Here is a 23,121-nt window from a genome sequence, read left to right on the forward strand (position 1 = left end):
CTCTTTCTTAGTAATCCGGTCCTAAAAACGGGGCATTGAAAATATATCCACTTAATTCCATTCAGATAAACTTTTAAGAAAACAGTTCTAATGCTAAATAAAATAAAAGCATGCTGAAACAAACCAGAAGAGAATTGAAATTCAGAGTTAAATATTTCATAACACAGATACTGAATTACGTGGACAATGCACAATAATGCTAGAAGCGGATACAACGTAAAATCTCAACCAGTTTAAATAAGTCTCAGAGCTCCACAAAACATGTCTGTGAAGTGTCTTGTTCTAAATCCACTCTGATCCTGTATTTGATCATGTCTATAAACCCCTCTATTTCAGCCCTGCTCAGAACAGGCTGTTTCTGTGTCTGTACCTTTCTCGCTCTATTGTTTACGGTGAGGAGGCAGACTCAGAAGGCAGAACAAACACCTAGCTGTAGGAGTGTCACCCTCCTGGGGGAGGGGTTACTGCCCTTTGTGATGTCATGAAGGGAAAATCTCCAAACGGCCTGTTTGAGCACACATTTTCTGAAAAGTGGAGCAGGGGAAAGACGGAGAGGATGGACTTTTCTCATCATTGGGGGGTTTGTAGACAGACCAGGGACACGTTAGTGTTACGAACAAATGTTTAAGTGGATTTTGGACAATATGTGACCTTTAAGAGCCCCATTCCCTGTTACTGGCCTGATGTTGCCATATGTAGTGACAAATAAAGGCAGGTTAGAGGCCTGATGCATTTAGTGTTGAAACAGTTTGCGGATCAAACATGGGGAGAAAAAGCAACAAGTCAAGAAAAATAAAGATGAACTTCAACATCTGTCAAACAAAGACAGAATAATGCTATAATGTGAACCAACCGTGCATCAGAATACAATCTGTAAAATAGTGTAAAATACAAGTGTAAAATAAAAGCAGTGAAACAGCACATGGAGTTAAAGGATCACCCGGAAGAGTTTACTATAGCGTGGATATTTAGAGTGGCACCACAATCTCTGTTACTCAATCAATAGTTTATTACTGGAAATGAAATAATATATGCAGATTAGTTACAATCCCTGTAGGGAAAATGACCGACTTCCTGCAACAAATGTGTCTGCACACAGAGCAGATGCTAATAAAAACACATCAGGAAGCAGTTTATTAATCACATAGAGCCCTACTGCTTACTGAAGGCATTCAGTATGCCTGATGCCTGCAGGCTTCATTTCATGAGCAACAATCTGACGCTGAGAATATTTAAAACAACTCGTGTTTCCCTCCTTCTCTCAGGGTTTGGATGGTGACAGAATTCTTCTTCCTGGTGTGAATATGCTCTTAAAACAGACAATGATGGTGCATGAGAGCGCGGCCATGAACAGCAAGTGAGTGTTTTTTTATTTTTATTTCTGATAGTCTCACAATGTAAACACTCTGTTATCAGATATGTTATGTGCATAGGCTTCTAGATTATGGTCTTATGCAGATGTTGCAGGAACACAGTGGCCAAAAGTCACATCAAGTCAAGGAAGAAGAGAGCTGGTGACGTCCTCAGAATGACTGTAAGGCGATCTGTCCGTCACTGTGAAGCATCATTTCTCTTAGAAACAGTAGTTAAAATGATGTACAGACATGTCTGCAACAAGCTGCTTAAAAAAAAGGAAATACAATCATTAGCTGGATAAAAAAAAAAGCAGCCAGGGTTATTTGTTTACTCCTAAATGCATTCACACTTTCTCTTGCTCATGTGTCCAAAGCTACATCTTTTAAGAAAAAGACTGGAGAGTTGCAGGGTTGACACAAGAATACAGAACAAATTTCATTAGTGCGTAAAGCGACAAGTATGGCTGAGTGTAACGTCACAGTCCCTGGATTAGAAAGTTTCATTCATTTCCCTTTTGACACATTAACAACCCTGCTGATAACAGTAGTGTGCAGGAAGGAAGACGAGGAAGACGGTTGCATATCTTTGAAAAACACTGCAGAGAAGTAAACAAAACACTCACATATAGCTGAACTTTTAGCCACAGTGTCACTACTTCTCTCCTACTTTTCGGGTGGTCGTTAACTTCAGTTTGTAGCGGGGGTTTGCATGACAATCAGAATCTACCGTTTCTGAAATCTTTGTTAGACATAAGGCTGACGTTTTTATTCCTGTTTCCCCTATTTTATGCACATTTCATACAGCTGTTTCTCATGTCTGGCGTAATTAGAATACAATTAGAAGCATTTCAAATGAATGGATATAAATACTATATTTCATAGTATTAGTGTCAAAAAAAGTAGTCGTGTTACTATCTCCCACTTGGAGTGAAAAGATCATCTCCCTTTGTGAATGTTTTTTTTTTTTTTTTAAATCTCGATCACATGAGTAGCTCCTGTCATTGCACTTTAAATTAAAGGTACTACAAGTGTGCAAATCATACAAACACCACTCTTCTCTTCATCTTTGGTCCTGTCAGTCCACCGTAAGGAAACGTACGGTTTACAGCAGGGAGAGTTTCCTCGTCACACTCAGTGAGGTAAAGAGTTACAGCCCACACCGGCAGTCTCTTCTGTCGGTAACAAGGCCACAAAGCGATTAAAAAAATAAAATAAAAATAAAAAGTTCAAAACATTGCATAAAATCAAATAAAACAAACATGCTATATAATATCCTCTGGAAGCCATTAATCCAAGAGTGGAGACCTTCATCTACACATGCACACACTTCCTTTGTAGTGGAAGGAAACGGCAGTAAAAGAGGATTTATTTTTTTACGTCTGCAAAGCTTTCCCATTCACAATGCATGAGCCGCAGTATGCAGGCCGGCCAGTAGGGGGAGCAGGTGAGCCAGGAGGTTTGCCAGTGCATGTTTGAGGTGGAGGTGGTAGCTGCTGTAGGAGGGACTGATGGGTGAGCAGGGTAGGGTTCACTCGTGTGGTTCCCCCGTGGAGGTAGAGCCGTTAGCTTTGCTCTTGTTCTTGCTCTTGCGGCTGAGCATGCGGCTGATCGTGGCTGTTCGGCTGGCTCGCTCCACCGCAGCCGGAGACTCCAGGTAGACCAGGTCGTTGTGCGACTGGCTCATCCCCGGCTCCTTGCGCTGGTGACGCCGCCGGAAGAAGAGCTTGGCACTCTTCTGCAGGAAGCTGCCTGTAAGAGAGTTTACAGTAAATATTGAGAGTGATGACTTCAAATAAGACTTCTGGCAACATTCACTCATATCAGTTTCTGAAGTAGCAGCGGGTTAAAAACAGCTGAAGCAGCTATGGCACAGAAATTGTGTAGAATGCAAATTGTTGGTTATTGATCGTGAAAAAAGGACAGGAAGTGTTGGAGGAAAATATTATAGCGATCTCACTTTAGATTGGTTTTGCTCGAGCCTTGCTGCTGCAACTTTGCTAAAGTGCTAATGATGGATTAACGTTGGGTCTTTGTAGATTGTATAACAAAGAGTAAGGTCTTTACCTGCTCTTTTGTAACATATTACAAAAAGTATGTACATGGTAAATGAACTTGAGATTGTAAAGTGCTTTCACACCGCAGGTCACACCTTCACATTCACACGCTGCAGAAGCTGCTCTGTAAAGTCACCATCAGAAGTTACTAATCACATTCATACACGGGAGCAACTTGGTGTTAAGTGTCTTGCCCAAGGACACATCAGACATGTGGCTGCAGGAGCTGGGGACCGAACCACCAACCCTCCAGTTGTAAGAAGACCACCTCTACAAAAGACCTTACGGGGTGGCTGTGGCTCAGTTGGTAAAGTTACTTGAGATAAGATTTGTTATGAATTGGCACTATACAAAAGAAAATTGACTGATTGAGTATTAATCTTCCCTTTGTAACGGCTGTATCAGTTGATGGCATCATACTGTTTTGATCACATTAAAGGAGGAAAACATCAGATATTTTGGGCTTGCAGCCCCTGAATTTAAAGAGCATAATGTGTAAAGTGACACTGATGTGATGGGGGAAGGGGGGGTCTCCTTAAGAAGACGTGACGTAAAAGAAACAAAGTGGAAGTAGCGCTGAAGCAACAGATTCTGGTATATGATGCTATAATGAGAAAGTTGACTTTATGTCAATGCTACGTGTAGTTCAATGGAACAACAATGTGAGCAAAGGAGCAGAGGAGAACAAACTGGAGAACAGAAAACACAACGCAGCCGTTTAATTATCGTAGCAGTGGCGTGCAGACAGTCTGTGCACCGTGCAGCAGTCACAGGATACAAACGTCACTCCCACCTCTCACTATGATATCCTGCTGCGTTCTTATGTCAGCTCACTTGGACTTAATGCAGAAAAAAATACTAAAGGGTAGGCAGGAGGAACTCCGGGTGAAGTCTGAGTGAAAAGTCTGTCTGTTTGCGTTCACACATGCAGCTCCTCCTGGAAGTATCAGGAGTTTTTCTGGAGTTTTCTGCGAGTGTGAAAGCCCTATAAAATGTAATCTGTTCAAAGTGCATAAAATGTCCTACTAGTCAGTTTATTATATTGCAGGTACTTAAATGTTTTGTAAAACCCTGAGTTCTTGTAAATGTTTTAAAATATAACTACTACATGATGTGCTAATATCTAAACAACTTCCACTTGTTATCTAGTCTACTGATAGCTACAGGAGACTACACATAGAGGACAAGGTAATGACTTACTCTTCTGGACTTAATGTGAGCTTATCACTGCTTTCCTCTAAGATGGCAGTGATGTTCACAAAGAGAAAGTTCAAACAAAGAGAAAAGAAAACAGACGAAGGAGCAACAGGTTACAATTCAAACATCCAGAAGAAGAAAACGTATCAAGTTCTGCCTTTGAGACAATGTGTTGTGGGAGCATTTAAAGCGTAGCTTTATGAAATAAAACATTGTTATCCACAGGTACTTGTGGCTTCAGGTGGTTAGTAACTCCGCCCCGTGAGCACTCACCTCGGGTCTTCTTGCAGCTGGCCTCAGACACACACATGGACAGCGAGGTATGGTCAAGAGTCTCCCCGGTTTGGCTCTCCCAGTCGTCTGGAGGCCGGCCGATTCCACTGGGGCCCTCCTGGGGCTCAGACTCATCTGGAGGGCTGCTGGCCCCCGTCGCTATCGCCGTGGTTACATCCTGAGTGGAGCTGCCCTCTGACATCGAGGCGTCCATCGCTGCAGCGTAGCCCGCCATCAGAGCGAGCTCATCGTCCTGAGACAATGGTGTCTGGGAAGTCCAATTTTTTAAATCAATTCCTTGTACAGTGATTGTTTCATCTGGTTAAACAGAGATACAAATTAAACCGTACTGTGTCTCAGTGACCAGTTCCTTCGTGAGCCACCTCCTTACCTTTGCAATGCCAGAGATGATGATGGTACTCTTTTTCACCGGTGATTTGAGCTTCTGTTTGGCAGACTGGTGCAGTTGTCTGATGGCCGCCTCGGCCACCGGGTCGGTGCCGTTGAGCATCAGCAGCTCAGTATCAGAAGAGGACAGAGCCTTATTGACCGTGAGCCCCAGCACACACGGCTGCTCTGACACTCGACGACCCGACAGCTTGGGCTTGATGGACGCAGATTTAACGGCAGGATCTGAGGGAGAACAAAGTTTCCTGAATTAACTTCTTAACAGGTAATATGGAAGTTCAAAATATCAGTTGTTAGAATATGACAAACATGTGTATGACTGACAACATGCAGCCCTACTCTTAACATGGCTGATGGATCATTTCTATTTAACTGTCCTTATAAAATACAAGGAGCTTAAAACCAAAGGAGCTGAACAGAATCAAACCTGCATCCACGTTTGTTTTTTTTAACCTGTGTCAAAATGTTTTCCACGAAGAAGAGCCATCAACATATAATACATTCTTCCATTAATTTAACGTTTGATTAATTAAACATCTGATGTGTCATTTACTTTTGTTGTGTTCAGTTTAAAAAGTATTTTTACAAGTTTCACTCATGTCATTTTAATTCAAAGTTTCATGTGTTTTCATCTCTAGACTTAAAGCTGAAATGAGTCCAGTACACCATTTTAACTAGGGCCGTCAAACCTTTACATTTTTTTATTTAAAAAATAATTGGGGAATTTCCATAGTTCATTGCAATAAATTCTAAATTTCATTATTTCACATTTAAAAATAATAGTTGGGCTTTTAGTTTGAATTTTTGTACAGTCTTAAACTGAGAGTACTTTACTTGCTGTTTTTAATTTAACCCTGCTTTTATTTTGAAAAAAAGTAAGGAACTTCTGGTAGATAGTAGGTTAAACAATAGCTTAAGCACAGAAACAGGAAGTGGTTAGGGATCACAAACTAAAGTCAAACAGCTCAGAGGTAAATGTGTGATGTCATAAGGTGGATATTACTTTGGACTCGTCAGCTGAGCTGTCTGAGAGTTTGTTAAAGTGAAATGAGACATTCAAAGATGCAGCAGTGTCCTTCTTTTACATCACTAGTTTGAGTGGCTGTACCTATGGTTAGGCCTGGAGGGAGCGGGCGACCGGGCTTGCTCTTCACCGCGGTGATGGTGGTGACCACGGTGCCGCAGGGCATGACGGTACGATCCATCTCCACCCTCTTATTGGAGGCGGGGGTAGGAGGGTGCCAGGACCTCACCTCACTGGGCTCCAGGAAGGTAAACTGAAGGACACAAATCACTTAATATTATACACTGGTCGTATATACATGAGAAGAATTAGACTTGATCTGTTGATGCTAAGGTAACAATCCTTACGTCAGTAGTAAGTGATCCAGTCACTGTGTCTTTGGTCATGAGTGCAAATGTTTGCTGTCCTTTGGGATGCTTCTTTACGAGATCGAAAGGCACCGACACCTGACCAAGTAAGGAATCTGAAAGAGGAGAAAACACTCACGATCACATCATCATGTGGCCGCACAGCTAGAGATCAAAATAAGCAAGCGGTTTCCTTACTCTCTTGAGGTTGTCCATCATTCATCAGCTGAATATTGAGCTCTTTTGAAAGTCCATTTAATTCACTGGTGAGACAAAAAAAATTTGAATAATTTTCAGGACAAAGAGAGAGCATGTATTATAGCTGTGGATGACACACAGATAAATAACCATACACATCTCTGAAGTAAACACTTACAAGATAAAGGGCTGGTCCCAGGCAGGATTGGTTGTGTTCTTTAAAACTGAGGTGTTAAACTTCTGTGGAGGATCATCTAACTTCAGTACACAAAGAGGATTCATGCTGCCTGCAAACACAGCACAAACACTGTCAGAGACACAAAAATCTAATCTACTGCTGCAAGGTTAATTATGCTCGGTCAATTCAACTGCTTCAGTGTAGTGGCCAAAGAGGAGGTTTAGCTTACGCTGTAGGAATGATGAATTATGCAGAGGTTAGAGGACACTCCTAAAGTAACGGGTGAGAGCTCTTCCTCAGCACAAGAGATAAATCCGGTCTTATGGAGCCCCGAGCCAGACTCTACTGCTGTGAAAGCACCTCGTCTTAGTGATTACTACATCAGCAGGAAGCTTAAAGACTAGAGCCAGAGCCAGCTATCAGACTTATATGTTGATTTATAAAGGTATAATACATGCAATAATGTAAAAGTAGCCTTCTGATTAACTTGAGGTAGTCATATTGGTGCAAAAATGGCTGACGACATATTTGAATCTTCATTCTTTCATGATTAATTACACTGGCTAATTCTGCGCTTGAGTAATGGTTTTACGGTCTAAAATATTACTTTAAAAGGCCAAAGTGATTCACTTTGAAGACGTTCAGACTGAACTGTAAGAAGTGCCCAGAAATTGTCTCCATGACGACATTAAGATGAGATAAAACAGCTCCTTCTATATGATCAAAAGTACATTTCTTACAAACTTTTAATTTGAAAACATGACAGTTGTTGCTGCTTACTGTTTGTTTGTGAAGCCAGCACAATGCAATGCCTGGTTTACTACAGCTTTGTGTAGCCTTACACATGATACCAACAACAACAATAACATTATTAGTTATGATGTAAAAATATCAGAATCATTATCCGTAATGGTACATGTACATGTATTGGAATCGGGTCGGAACTGATAAAAAGTGGATCGGTGCATCTCTAAGTTCAGATAGAAGTGATTGTACCGTAAAAAGCCTCTGCATGTTTCTAATAAGCTCCACGAGCAGAAACGTGCTCAAACTAGGATCAATGTTGGAGATGCTTTTGAAAAATGGAGAGAGGTTAGAACACAGAAAGGTTTACAGACTGATGGAGAGCTGGATAAACACTGAAGCTTCTGTGTCCACCACATGGTGACCTGTGTGACCTTCGACTCTATGGGGGAGTGGGCGGTGGCAAACAGCTCTCTACAATGTTTCGAATTTGGACTGCAGCACCCATTTTAAACACTAGGTGTCAGAGTTACATATTGCTCTATTTCAGTTTTGTCTTGCCAGAAAGTTCTTTTAATGCCTTTATCTTGTCAATGTATCCACTTCTGTTGTATTTGTTGTTGTGATGCAGTTTGTGACTTTGTTTGAAAAGGTTCTAAATAAATACAGTTTCAGTTTAAAAAAAAGTCAATAAAATAACTAACTTGATCAAAACATAGACGTATGAGTTCCTCCATTTTTAAAATCAGTATTGTAATATTTTTAAAGAGGGATCATCGCTGCATCAGCTCTGGCTTCTGGCGCTCACAGGAAGTCTCACAAGTGAAACTCAGCTAAGTATAACTGTTCTCCACTTGAAGGAAGGAAAACAGATATTAAAGTGTTGAACGCTGTGTCATGTCTCTGCTGAACCATATCAAGTGTTGTGCAGGGTACTTAAAGAGGATGTCTGGAGTCCTGAGAACAGACGCGTCACAACTAGAGAATGACTCAACGCTGACATTAACCAAACACAGTAGTTGAAGAAGATCAGAGACTTCATCACTTGTCAGCATGTTTAACAGGAAATCATCAACACAAGTTTCATGTCTGACAACACCCTGGTGATTTGTTTTCACTCTCAACATAGGGGAATCTCACTAATGTGCGAGTGGTGTAGCGATACTCATGTGGGTGTTCTACGACTGCACTGCCAACGTTGTTCAGCTTTGACCAACAGATTAGCACCTTGAACAGCCAACTGGCAAACAAGCAGCCTTTCTATCAGCACAGTCTCTGGACAAAAGAAGACAAAGCAGACAAAGGAGAGGCCGAGGGAGTCTCTAAAGCAATACATATAGAAGGGATATGAGGAAAAACTAATAAACTTAAAGTTGATCAGATAAGACAGAATTTATGTCAGTTATTTGAGATGAGTCCCAAAAGTCTGAGAAAAAGATCTTTTGAATTGAACAAAAAATTAATCCTATTGGAATAAAAGTAACCTCAGACAACTGTTCTGGACCTCAGGTGATGTGATTTTTTTGGAATAGGGTTATGGGTGGAGTTTAGAAACATGGAAATCACTCAGCTAATTAATTCTCTTTGGTTCAGAAAACATCAAAATAGAAACTCTTTACTTTTGCTTTAAAGTCGCCTTCTGTACTCGATAATCTTCTGGAAGAAGATGAGTTACTGAAGAGCTACAGAGCTGGCTAAACACTGAAGCTTCAGTGTTCACCACATGGCAACCTGCATGAGCATCGACTCTAGAGAGGAGGAGAGCAGGGGGGGGAAGAGACAGCTCTCTACAATATTTTGAATTCTGACTGTAGTACCCATTTTAAACTCTAGGTGTCAGAGTTACATATACTGTATTTCTCCTATTATTTTAAAGAAGCAATATCTGTGATGATGGGAACTGACGACTTGTGAGTGAGGTCAGGTTTTAGAGTTAAACAAACAAAAACATGTAAGACGTTGGTTAAATCTGTTTCATAAGAACTTTAGTGACTCTAAATGTCAGAGTCCAACCTGCAGCATCGTCCTCCTGATTCAGTGTCACCCTGATGTTCTTCACCAGCAGCTTCCAGTCGTGGGCGCGGGGGGGTTTGGGGGGTGAAACCACGTTGTTGTGCGCTGCCTGTTGAAAAAAAAGAAAGTAAAAGTAAATGAATGTTGATCTGTTGGGTGCAACATTAACAGCAAAAATGTAAACAAAGTACCCTGTTCCAACTTTTTCTGAAAGAGGGGACACAATGCAAAGACATGACCGTACAAACCATCAATCAGTCAGATCATTTATTTACATTCAGAAGTTACTGACAGTGTTTTAATGGTAATGGTGAGGTTTTGTTTTTCCTATTCTAATTGTCATTTTTGTAAGTATATGTTTCCATGTTGTTGTTTTTATAGTTTATGTTGGTGTTATAATTTGTGATAAACCCAGAAAGAAATCTAAACATACTTTGCATGTTGGAATAGCATTGTTTACAAAAGGGTCATGCTGATGGGGGACAATGTAGAGGGGAATTAAACTGTGTTATCCATAATATTCTGTGTGATGAAACATATTATTAACCCTAGGTACATGAAAGTAAGGTGCTATGAAACCATCCCCGGGGACAGACGGTGAGCCTCCCTGTGATTTGCATGTGGTTCTCGTTATCACTCAGCTGAATTTGCATTACAAGTCGTCTGTTTTACTTTGAAGGTCCAGATAAAAAGCTGGGATTGATTTCCTGGTAATAAGAGGCCAGGTTTGACCTGAAGGCTTACTGGTATTAATAGTACGGAAAGGCTCCCACATTCGGACTTCACTGTTAATAAACCTGAAGACCGATCGGCCTGATTATTTTCAACCTTGTAATTACAGGGATTGAGGTGACAGTGGGGTAATCTCAGCTGCTGATGTAACTATTAGATGATAAGTAAATGGACGGCCAATCATTAAACATTTCCTGAGATGAAGGAAAATTCAAACATTTCAAGAGATCACTTTTGGTCAGTCAGGAAATAATCTATAATTGAATAAAGAATAGAATTAGTTGAAACCTGAGACTCTGTTGTGTCTCAGTGGGAGGGACGGTCAAGCCTAAAGTCTGGTAAACATTTTAGGAGGGATGTATTGACAATGCACTCAACAGAACTTGTCATGTTTCCTGCAGGGCTTTAAAGGAGGAGTCAGTAGCATTATCGGTTTCAGCTTGTAAACACAACATTCAAACTAGGCCTCTCCTCCCGGGGTCATCAAAAACAGAAACACACACTCACTGCAGGCTCTACGTTCACTGCTGGTACCTACACTGAAGGCTACCTGAGAATATTATATTTGTTTTAATGTAAAAGTGATAACTTAGCAAGTCAGCACAAGCTAACCGCCGGTGTTTGACACCTGTCTGTCCAACCCAAAGCAGACCAACTCCAAGCCCGTGAGTGAAAGCCAACCGAAGGTTCAAATGAACTTTGTCTGCTTTGTCATTTCGCCTCACTGTGACTATATTTTCTCTTCTTTGCTGGTTTGAATTTTGTCCAGTCACTGATTTGTATCCACGTCTAAACACACCTGTGTGCTGTCATTGGCTGAGGGAAACACCCCCGCTCCAAACGCCACGAGTCAAGAAAGACAAAACATGAAAATCCAGTTAGAGGACAGGGTCTCTGCAGACACAGTCACCACCACACTTGTATGGAGCCTCAGAAGTGATGAGTGAGTGGCATTACTTTTGTATCATTCTGTATTTTTACTTTTTAGGAAAGAGCTACTGACTCTGTCTTTAACTCCCAGGATCCAAACGACACTTTACTAAAAATGTGACGACATTATTATCAGATAAAAAACACATGACATGGCGTGATGTCTGGGTAAAGGGCGCCTCAGTGAAATCATGTCTGTAAAAGCACATCAGCATAATAAAGCCTTTATACATCAGTTAGACTTTAGTAAACTGTGCGGTGAGCAGGATTACACGCTCAAGTTGATTCATATTTCACAGCGACACAGTCGATCACAAAGTCAAACATGAGGACAATAACCCTTGAGACAGAATTACCCATAATGCTCTTTAAAGGCTGAGATATGAAAGAACCGATTCAACCTGCAAAATCTGATTTATATGCCACTAGGGGGCAGTCAAAAACTGTTTTGAACACGGCATAGACGTAAAGTCCGAAAGACCTTTTACATTTTCAAAGGGAACTTTTAGCAAAAAGCTGTTTATTTACACATCAAGAACTTAACATCAGAATTTAGTCTAACATTCACTCAATTTAGACAGCAGCTTACTGCTTTGCTTTGTTTACAAGTGAGTTCAAAACAGCCGGAGGAGGCTATCAATGTCATTATGTCAAGGCTAAACAATAGGACATGGAGCGAGAAAGCCCGAGACACCCAAGTCCTTCCAGAGAGGGGGCGTGGTCAGACACAGCTCATTTACATATTTAAAGGTACAGACACAGAAACAGCCTGTTCTGAGCAGGGCTGAAATAGAGGGGTTTATAGACATGGTAAAATACAGGATCAGAGTGGATTTAGAACAAGACACTTCACACACATGTTTTGAAGAGCTCTGAGACTTATTCAAACTGGTTGAAGAGGAGGAGAATATGTGATCTTAACAATAAGTTACTTTGCCATGATAAGAGCCTAGCATAGCAGTTGTGGTTGAAACTTTAAATAAAACTGATGGGACACTCCAAACGGTACGAGAATGTGGTCAGGTTTAGTAAGTGTGTGCAAAAGAATGTGTTGAAATGTTGACTCATTGACTTGGAAAGTTTGAACATTAACATAAGGGGAACAAGTAAAAATGAAACTGATACAGAATAGGCTACTTTAAGGTCTATCTGTTCAATTTTCATTTCGTGACTTGACATGATGGACTTGCACACACTTGTCTGCGTGGCGTTCTTGTGTTGCAGCAGTGAAGATGTCATACATCAGAAATGAGTCATGCACTCACCTGGACCTCTGAGGCCTGAGCAGGCCTGCAGCTCAGCAGCACAGAGGGACGCGTCGCACACAGCAGCTGCTTCAACTGCTCCTTTACTGCCGCTACACTGACCGTGTTTGCATTGTCCTGACAGAGAGGAAAATCATCAACATATATCAACCTTATTTATTGGATTCAACAAAAAAAGACCTCTTTGTCTGTAGGTTAAAAGAAACAATGTGCACCTCAACTTAAATGTTAATGTTGTACTGATCATTAACTGAACTGTTACTTCTTGAAATCTTAGCTGAAGGTGCATTTAAACAGACAGCAGGTGAAAGATATGGCTGGGAATCTTTGGGTGTCTCATGATTTGATTTGATTTCGACTCTTGGAGTCACGATTCAATTCAGAATCGATTTTCGTTTCAGAATGATTCTGGATTCAAAGTCTATTTTTGAATTGGTACATCAGGATCTACTCCAGTCATCTGGAGACTGGCTGAATTTCTTGTTGCTCTATTTGTCTATTTAGCAGAAGTGACTGATTAGCCCCAAAAAACAAAAAGTTTTGTTTTTTGTAAATCGATTTTTGGCACCCGATTTTAAATCTTAGAAGAGAAAAATCTTCATTTTTACATACTGTACTTCGATTTTTTTTCCCCACCTCTAGTCAATGACATTATCTGAGGTCCTACATTTACCTGTGGGAAATTGGGCGTGACTCGCAGCTCTCCTGCCTCTTGGTGAGACACTCCCCAGCTCACCTTCACCTCATCCTCAGCTTCTTGCATCTGCAGATCAAGCTGATGAACACAGAGGAGAGAAAATCAGAACAGTTTACAAGGAGACTGTAGTGGCACAAATAAATAGCTCCTACAGATACATAAATACACGTCTGTATACCATCCAAAAAGTCACCAGCTCAGGCAGTTTAAGAATACTTTCATCTCATCAGGATCACAAGAAACGTTAATTAGGACCAATCCCAGATTAAATTGAAAGCTTTAATTGGCTGAAACCAGTAGCATGCTGATTTTATTGAGCATACAATTAGTCTTCTGTGTGATCTGATGGGAGAACAGTTGTGAGGAATGAAGTACAATAAGAGACTGTGTGCCTGCTGAAATCTGTGGGTCTTATCGGTTATTATGTATATATTTAGTTGATTTTCATTTTTTAGTGTAGCTCTATACTCTCATTTAAACCACTGCCTGTTTACTCAACAGCATAATAAAACCCTGAAACTTCCTTGCTTCTGTTTTAAATCTTCAAAAGACAAAAACTGGTGCCAAGGCTTTTAACACCGTCCTTACATCCCACAGCAGATTTACGCAACGGCTCTCAGCTCAGCCTGACAAACAGGACAAGGGTTAAGTAGAAGAGGTCACAAAGGTGTACGTCAACACCTCGCTCAGCTGACAGAGAGAGAGAGAAAATATGAGAGAGAGAGCTGACAGGAAACGAGAGAAAGGCAGAAAACAGAGCGGGCCATCCTGTCCCAGCATGCCTGGAATCCAGCGTTACACTGAACAGCCGCCTCTGTGATGCCAAACAAAGGCCTCATCAGAGGAACAAGGCGCTCCGGTCGGCCTCTGGTCTGAGACACCGTCTATCATCAACCTACAATGCTGTTGTGAATTCTCTCCACTGAAGCCCCGGCGCTACCTTGGAGCATGTGACCCTAACGTCCCACAGATGATCTAGGATGTTTACTACTCTAGGCAATCAACGACTCAGCTCACGACTCTCATGTGACCCCCCCCCCCCCTTGATCATCAGCATGCTAATGATCCACAGCCAGTTAGTTTAGAAGTGAAGAAGCCTTAGAGAGGAGGTGAAATGTCTTCAAAGTCTGCAACTATGTCCAGTTGTCTTTAAATCGAGCTTGTATTTACCTGTCGTATTGGGTCGGTCTCTTTCCCTTCAACTGATCTAAAAATGTAAATGTAATATGCAGATCTACCAGGTGCATTAGGAACTCACTGATGATTAATGAAGCAGACAGTTGTCACTCTGTTTGCTACAATAAACAAACTCCAGAGTGCAGTGTAGTTCATACAGCAGACTAATACACCGTTTCATCAGGCTTTATGAACAGATGATAGTTGTAATGGTAAAGAAGAAGGAAACTGTTGCGCTTCAAATGCTCCACAAATGGAGGTCGGAGCTCTCAGAGAAGGACCTTAGACGTTCAGAATATAATTTAATGGACTCCTCTCCTTGTTTGACACTCAAAGTGCATTTACACAAGGCAATCAGTACCATGCCTAAGCCCGCTTCAACCCCAAAGTCCCGCTCGTTTGACTACTGTGAGCGCTCCAATCCGTGCACTTCCTCTGAACGCTTGGACGAGGTGTGCTTCAGCACGGTACAGTTCATGCACAAGAACAAGCAAGTGGGTAAACAACGTAAACAGCCTTTATTAGGAAGACATCCGGAGTGTTCTGTCTGTATCTGACTAACATGACTCAAAGTCAGTAGAGTAGCGGTCATGTTCTCTGTGTTGTTCTCCGATGTGCGGATGCAGACTCGACCGCACATCCTTTTTTAAATTTGTTTCCTAGTCTGTCTGTCTTGTAACATAAGCACACTTCATAAATATGTAATGTGTTGTATTACAAGTTACAACGTTATATACAAGAGGTAACCGTGATCATAACTGGCTAGTCAGTGTGATTGGGGGGGGGGGGGCGCAATCGTTCTTAAGTACTTAAGTACGGTACGGGACAACTGGGCCCATAGGAAAAGACTCCCAGCCACAACACCTAGTGCTGACTAAGGTACCCGCTTCCTCCCCTTCTTCCTGTCAAACAGAAAGGGGAAGCTGGAACATCGTCGTCTACAAACTGACTTGTAATTCAACATGAGGATGAAAGAGGCTTTCTCTCTCTCTCTCTGAGCCAGATCTCACAGATAAACTCCTGATAACATCCAGACAACAATATCTTCTTCTTCATTGTAACAGAGTGGGAGAGACTCATTGTCAGGCCTGTTTTGAACTACTGGAAATACTGGTTTAGGTGAGGAGTGGTGCTGGGGGGAGAGCATGTTAAAGGAAGGTCTTGTGCAAAATGATGATGTAAAGGTTTGAAAAGCATTAAACAGAGGGTCAGCAGAAACCTTCTTTAAAAAACAACAAAAACCACCCCGTTTCAGACGGGATCACGACTATAAGAGGACCTCTGTGTGTGCTGACATAAGGGGGGTAAATTGCCCTGGATGTTGTACATTACAAATTAAAGACATCGTAGATTCTCACTGGATCAAAAAACACCAGACGTCCTCCACAATTATCACAAATGGTGAATGGACTTGAGCTTGAGTCCTGCCTGTTGTGAAACCACACAAACTCATGTAAATATTGTGTTTGCATTTCAAAGATGAAAACTGCAAAGTCACATGAACGTCCCTGATGACATGTAAGCAGGCCATGCGGTGCAGCAGTGTGTTCAAAGGCAAAGTACACTAAGCAGCAGCACACCACCACCACCACAGTGTACTGTCACGTACAGTAACTGCCCAGAGCTCCTGTCCCCTCGCATTACATCAGGACATCATTAGACGGGGCTATTCTAGCACGGATCTCTGTAAAGAGCAAACAAATGATCCAGTGGATGGATGGATGGAGACGTTTTAAAGAGGCTCTCTGACCGTTCCAGACTAAAGCTGCCATCATCAGAGTGAAAAGGAGACGAGAGGCTTCCTTTATGTTCCTGCAACAACAGCTGATCCACAACCAAAACAAAACCTCCCCCCGGCCCTAATCCTGACTTTAGCCTTACGGCCTCTCGCTGCAGCTTGTATTTATGGTACAATGAGCTCAGGAAGGATGAGAAGCACCTTATTGGTTTATAAATAGCCTTTAATACAATTGGGTTAGCCTGTATAGCTGCTTTTATCCAAACACACGGGTGAAGAATTAACACTGAGCTAAGGACAGAGTGAAAGCTAAGCTCGGCTTAATGCACGCTTCCCTTTAAAACATACAGTACACATCACCCATGACTCTGCTTCCTTTAAACACCGCTAGCTTTAACAAGGAGGAGTGAAAAAAATCACCCTGTCAGATTCAAGTATTGTAAATGAAATGAATCTGTGTAATTTCCAGTCGGGAACAAGTAGCTGTTAGTCATAACTTCAGAGTTCCATCAATCATGAGCGGCCCTCTTCAAAGTGAATGTAGCCAAAGCATGGCAGGCATACAGGGAAAGGGCCTGACAGTGATTTTAATGAGGTCTTCGGGACGTTTGCCAAGCACAGAAAGATATCCCGACCATTTAATCTAAGCCTCCAGCCAGCAGTGATCTAATGCCGGGCAGCACATCCTGTTCAATAAAACCGCTCATTAAACTGAACCACAGTGACTTACAGAAGGTGTAACTTTGTTAAAGGGATACTCACAGAGAACAAATGAGTATTGTTTCATTGTCATTCACTTTACAAGCTGCAGAGCATTTACCTGCAGCTCCAGCGGGGATACACACACTGTGTATCTCCGAGGATTGGTTGGAGACATGGATGACGACGCTGCGCTGACGGAGAACTGAAGCTGCTCTCCAACCACACTGCAGGAAGCGGCCTGATGGGAAGACAGAGCGAGGCATTAGTCTTATGAGCCTAAACGACAAGAGCACTTTACAGAGGGAAACACTCACAGCTCACTAATACAGAGTGGCTGCTGCACACTATTTAAACAAAGGTTTAGATTTGTTAAAGACCCCAACAAAGAAAATGGAAACAATTTGTTGAAACCATGGCATCAGTGTTTTCAGACTTCATGATGGACTCAGCAGCTTTGACTTTCAATGTCCTGCAGTTTGCACATCTTGCAAATCGCCTCAAACGTTCATAATCGCCCCTGGCAACCATCCTCCATTTTTTTTTTTTCATACTGAAGCCAAATTTCCTTCAACTTGCATTTCCCCATCTTCTCTCTTGTGTTCACAGTTTTTGATGACGCTGACATTAATGCCGTGAATTATCACGAGAACAAGCAGATCCACTAAAATTAAAAACATCTTATCACATGTCTCAGGCCATGTGACATTCAAAGTTTAAGACTCACAGGCTCACATGTAAAGAAGACTTTAAGATATTTTATGACCTCTAATCTTTCAAATCTATGGGTACATCTTTACTGCACACAGGGCTTTAAATCAGTTATAAAGATGAAGATTTGGATGAATGTTTTTGCTTTGAAATATTAACGATTAGCTTAAGATGAATCCCTCCGTACTTTAAACTAGATAAACAAATAAGAACTTTTTTTCACAGCTTTACTAAACTCTTGAAAATGTCCCCAGATATTCAGTGTGAGCTGCAAATGTGAACTACCGGCTTTACCCAGGTGTTAATTTGCAAGCCCCCCTGGTGTCATTTCTGCGTGACATCGGGCTGAGCCAGTGTGTGAAAGCAGCGGGGAATTTTCAGAAAAATTTACTTCTAGTGAGTGGGCGGGGATGATTAGATTTATGTCAAGCAACTGTTTAGCAACCTGAGGGAACTTTGTGCATGTAAAGAAGCGGCTTCATACTTTGTGGATACGTCCAAGTACACAAAGCATCGATATACAGAAAAACAAAACTGTTTATATAGTGTCGGACTGTCGGACTTCATCCCCCGTCTTAGATTTCTGCTGCGTCTTTTTATGTAATTTCTTGCCTTGTCAGAAATCCCCTCTCAACACCCATCAGACAGGAAACATGACACTGTGAGAGAAATGTGTGAAAAAGCATCTCAGAAAGATTTCAGAGGCAGACTGTCCTGAAATGTTCAGGAGTGCATGTGTGAAAACAGCGTATGTCCATACATGTGTCAAATTAACTGCTCATACGTGTGTGTGTGTGTGTGTGTGTGTGTGTGTGTGTGTGTGTGTGTGTGGAGTCTTAAGCAACAAAAAGCTTGGCACAAACAAAAACGGAAATAAAAACAAGTGAGATGTGACACCCCTGACTGTTGCTAAAACTCATCACAAAACAAAGAGAAAACGATGTGCCTCAGCAGCAGCTCACACTGAACTGAACTGTGAAAAGTGAAAAACATGTGCTTCCAACGACATTATGAGCACATTCAATCATCTGTGAGTCCAATAAATCACCTTCACTGCACTGGAATGCATCTGGAAGAGAGAATCATCACAGGATGGGGAACTGTCTCCAACCAGAAACATTTTCATCCCCTACCAATCAGAGTGTGTGTGTGTGTGTGTGTGTGTGTGTGTGTGTGTGTGTGTGTGTGTGTGTGTGTGTGTGTGTGTGTGTGTGTGTGTGTGTGTGTGTGTGTGTGTAGCTGGCTCTGAGGGGAAACCTTAACATAAACATAGGTGTTAGTACATTCCTGCCTGCCTGCTTCTTCTCAGTGCTGAGCCTGACAGCTATGTAAGCCTCTTAGAGCACGCACGCGCACACACGTTCCCTCCATGGGGGTAAAAATAAGCCTCTGTTCATTAAACTCCCTGCACTCGACAACATAGCACCTGGTTTTTCAGAACATATCGTGATGATCACAAAGAAAGGGCTGAGTTTGCAAATGGAGCACTACAAAGCCGACAACAGCAACCCAGAAAGCAATCCGCCCCTATCTGACCTCTCTAAAAAAAAAAGCCCTGTGATGCCAGTTTGTTTACAAAGTCTGCAGCAGGTTGGCACGTAACCTGCATGACAGATAAAAAAAAAGAAGCATCGCAGAAGTGTACAGTGTCCTTTTTTTTTGTGTTGTTTCACTTTAAATAAAAAAGCATGTGGACCAAGATGCCGAGCACACTGATTCAACAAATCTAATTAAAGTGGAGACATGCTATAGCAGACAGTGAGTTGATGAGTCAGTTCTTGTACCCTGCGGCTCTATGCAGCACTGGTCGTAGAGTAGTTTCCTCTGCACTAAATTAAGGAGGGATGAGATTGATTTGTAGGACAGGCTCGGTCAGAGGAGAACATAAACAAGGAGATTAGAAATCTATAGGTGTCCACTGCAAAAAAAGACGAATGCTGAAGCTGCCGTGGAGAACAAAGTATATTATTTTGGGAAGAGGCAGAGGAAGCGCCAGAGCTCAACAAGAGGGCGATTGATCGAGAAGTCTCCCGGAAAATAATCATTGATTGTTGGCAAGACAGAAACCGAAACAGCGTTAAAGATACAGTAAACGTAGTGTGGACCAAAAATGGTACTGTCATGACCTTGGAGACACGAGCTAAAAACACGTTTCGAAGAGCAATTTGAAGTCTGAGTTTGTCCAAATTGACCAATCACCTCACTGAGCATGCAAACATTAAACCAATCATATGGAGCCCCAGTTAGACGTCAGCTTGCCCCTGCTTTGTACCCCAACACATACAGACACAGCTGATATTTACACTAAAACAACTATCTACTTATAGGAAATGTTATGATACTGTGCAGATCAAGAAAAAAGGGAATTTTGCTGTGAAGGAAAACTCTTCCACTTTATTATCAAAAAGAAGTTAGAAGATATGTTGAGTGTGTACCTTGTTCCTGGCAGACTTTTGAAAGCTGGACACTTTTCTGACAACGAGCTCAGTGGCCTCAACATCATCTTCTTCAAAAGTTAACAAAACAGGACCCTGAGGAGGAAGAACACAAGACAGAAATAATAAAGCAAAATGGAAAATAAACCCTCTAACACAAGGCAGGGAAAAAGGGAAAGTAAAGCTGCCAATGAATGAGCAATGAGCCGTCACATTGGCAACAACAGTGCAGATGTTCGGACTTGAAAATTCCAAGCAAGCGAGAAATGTGATGCAGATGGATCGGATGTGGTGCAAGAGTGTTTCTGTTGAGTGCAAACAGTCACCCTGAACGGACCTTTTTCCTTGTAACTTTAACTTCGCTAAGTGTTGCTCAGTGCTCATGATTGGATAAATGTTGGGTGTAGATAATAGAACAAAGAGGAAGGTCTTTTACCTGCTCTTTTGTAAAGTGTCTTAGATAACATCTGTTATGAACTGGCACTATACAAGTAAAGATTGATTGAGTCAAAATGTGACTAATGTTTACAAAAGAGACGATAAGGCTGGGAGTATCAAGTTTTTAATAAATATCCATATATGTTCATATATATATATCCATCATATAGTTTATGGCTTGTTAAAATAACATTAACTTAAAAAGCCTCCCCGCTGACTAGTCTCTCTCTTTGTCCATGTGTTGCTTCGTGTTTATAAATGTATACCTGTGTACCAACTGTGCGAGGCTGTGACAACTAATGTTCCCCTGGGGGACAGTAGTATTGTATTATAGGTTTCTTCTGTACAGCCTCCAGTCTGCTTTTATCCCCTCTCACTCTCTGTCCCTCTTCACCCTGCTCCGCCTTGTGAAAAACTCAAAAAACTTCCTGCAAAATACACGGCATGACGCAGGAAAGGAACACTTTCTATTTTTCTTACTTCATTAAAGGAGCATTTATTTCATATTATTCCTTTTTAAGATTTACTTTATTGATCCCCGCAAGGGGAAATTTCAGTTTTTACACTTTGTAAGTCATGCACCACACACATAGGCTGAAATACACACACATGCACACAAACAGGATCCTGTGGACATGCACTAATGGAGAGATGTCAGAGTGACAGAGCAGCCCACAGCAGGCGCTCCTAAGCTGATGGTGGGGAGGGGGTTTGGTGCCTTGCTCAAGGGCACCTCGGCAGTGCTCAGGAAGTGATCTAGCACTTCTCCAGCTACCAGACCAACTTCCATTTTTGGTCCGTACCGGGACTTGAACCGGCGACCCTCCAATTCCCAACCCAAGTCCCTACAGACTGAGCTACTGCCGCCCAAAAAATAATTAAAATTAAATAAATAAAAATAATTAAAAACATTAAAAAATTAAAGAAAATCAAGGGAGAGCGCGAACGCAGTCCCCCACTATCACAAATTAAGCAGTCGAGATTATTTCACAAACAGGTACAGGTGGTGTATTTTTATGTAACTTTTCATGTGCATGTTGACAGTGTGCAGCTGGCTCATGTTGATTTGACTTTGTTTTTGTTATTCCTATGCAGAAAACAATATTGCGTTCTCCAGTTTACATCACATGACAAGGTGCGCTGTCTTTATTGGAGTCACCTGGCCTGGCTGCCACAGCTCACAGAGTTCATTGTGGTCATGAGACTTACCCCACGCTTCCTGGACTCTTGGTTCAGAGCCCTGCACCAGACCCCTCTCCACTGACTCTTCCAGCTCCTCAGTGACAGAGCCCATCCCAGCAGAGAGGCGGCTTCATTGTCCTCTCCTGCTCCCCGCTCGTCTCCTACGCGGCGATGCTGGAAATACTGTATGAAATACAGCAGTAGAGTAACGACGGATGCGAGGAAAAGTGTGACCATACACAGCCACTGCGGATCCTCCAAACCAAAATATGAACTTTCTAAGTCGGACATTCTTCGCAGATGATGATCACGGCTTAACACACCTCCTCTGAGAAATGACCTGGCTACCGCATAGTATGTATTTGTCCAGGGATCGGCTAAATCAATGAATCTGATATTTGCACTAATCTCAACCCCCAATGTAAACTATGTTTATTGTTATCCATAATGCAGAACTCCGCTGCAGCCTTTAAACGCCACACAGAGGTGTCGTATTACCAAAGTTGGTTAAACAGACCAAACACATGATCAAACTGTATTCTCTTAACCTGCAGAAAAGGTCAATATCTTCCCTCCCCTCATTGAATATGGTCGTTAGCTTAGTTAGCTAATCTTCTCCACGGCTCGCTTATTAAGTAGCTATTCTTCGTTAGCTAAAGCGCCACCAAAGTGTCCCGAAGGTGATCATTCTCCACAGTCTGCTGTTAAGCTCCTTCAAATAATATCCAGTTTTTTGAGTACGAGTCCCGGGGAAACATCCTGGAAGTGAGGAGTGGAGTCCTTTACGGCTCGACTTGTCGGACTGCTCAAACTTGCCTTCTCGAAACGGATATGTGGCACAGACTGTATCTCCCAGAATGCACTGCGGCAAAGTTGGTGTCCTACGGCCGCGAAAAACAAGGCGAATTTCCAAAACTGACACTTGATTTGTGTACTTTTGTACCCAGTGGAGATTAATTTAATCAGAGATACACTCTAGTTCTACAGTAGATAACGGGAATCCCGTTAACAATCCACAGTTATTGCCATATTATCTAAAACGGCTGTTTTGTGCCCCGCGACTTACCGTAGATCGTCAGGTTCAGCTCACCATGCATTCATGGGCTGTCAAAATAATCGGAAAAATTAGTTGCTCACTGGGAATGACCAGTTAACGCACCCTTAAGTTGGAAAAACAACTCGGAAAGTAGGAGAAAATGTTGTTACCCATCTCGCAGACTTGATGAGCTTGATGTCATATTATGAAAATTATCAAAGACGAAAATAGATTAAATTTAGATGGTAATGAACTTTTAATGGATTCTATATTTCAGATAATTTTGATTTA

The 23,121-nt window shown here is 41.8% G+C and overlaps 1 protein-coding gene across 2 annotated transcripts; it reads right to left on the reverse strand.

Moving 5' to 3' along the window:
- Positions 1 to 985: 985 nt before the first annotated feature.
- Positions 986 to 23,051, reverse strand: LOC109982106 (C2 domain-containing protein 2). 2 transcript variants are annotated; one of them, XM_065963167.1, is made up of 14 exons: positions 21,822 to 23,051; positions 20,175 to 20,270; positions 17,150 to 17,269; positions 13,392 to 13,493; positions 12,719 to 12,835; positions 9,792 to 9,900; positions 7,035 to 7,143; positions 6,857 to 6,921; positions 6,659 to 6,774; positions 6,396 to 6,564; positions 5,271 to 5,512; positions 4,880 to 5,147; positions 4,610 to 4,646; positions 986 to 3,104 (listed from the first exon to the last, which is right to left on the reverse strand). In XM_065963167.1, the coding sequence occupies exons 1-14, from the start codon at positions 22,083 to 22,085 to the stop codon at positions 2,918 to 2,920; spliced, it is 2,001 nt and encodes a 666-aa protein (XP_065819239.1). In that variant the 5' UTR covers positions 22,086 to 23,051; the 3' UTR covers positions 986 to 2,917. The 2 variants fall into 2 exon arrangements, with proteins under 2 accessions (XP_065819239.1, XP_020486836.1); XM_020631180.3 differs by lacking the exon at positions 4,610 to 4,646 and having other exon boundaries at positions 21,822 to 23,034.
- Between the last annotated feature and the right edge of the window lie 70 nt (positions 23,052 to 23,121).

The sequence above is a fragment of the Labrus bergylta genome, chromosome 14 (assembly GCF_963930695.1).
Source record: "Labrus bergylta chromosome 14, fLabBer1.1, whole genome shotgun sequence".
Taxonomy (NCBI): domain Eukaryota; kingdom Metazoa; phylum Chordata; class Actinopteri; order Labriformes; family Labridae; genus Labrus; species Labrus bergylta.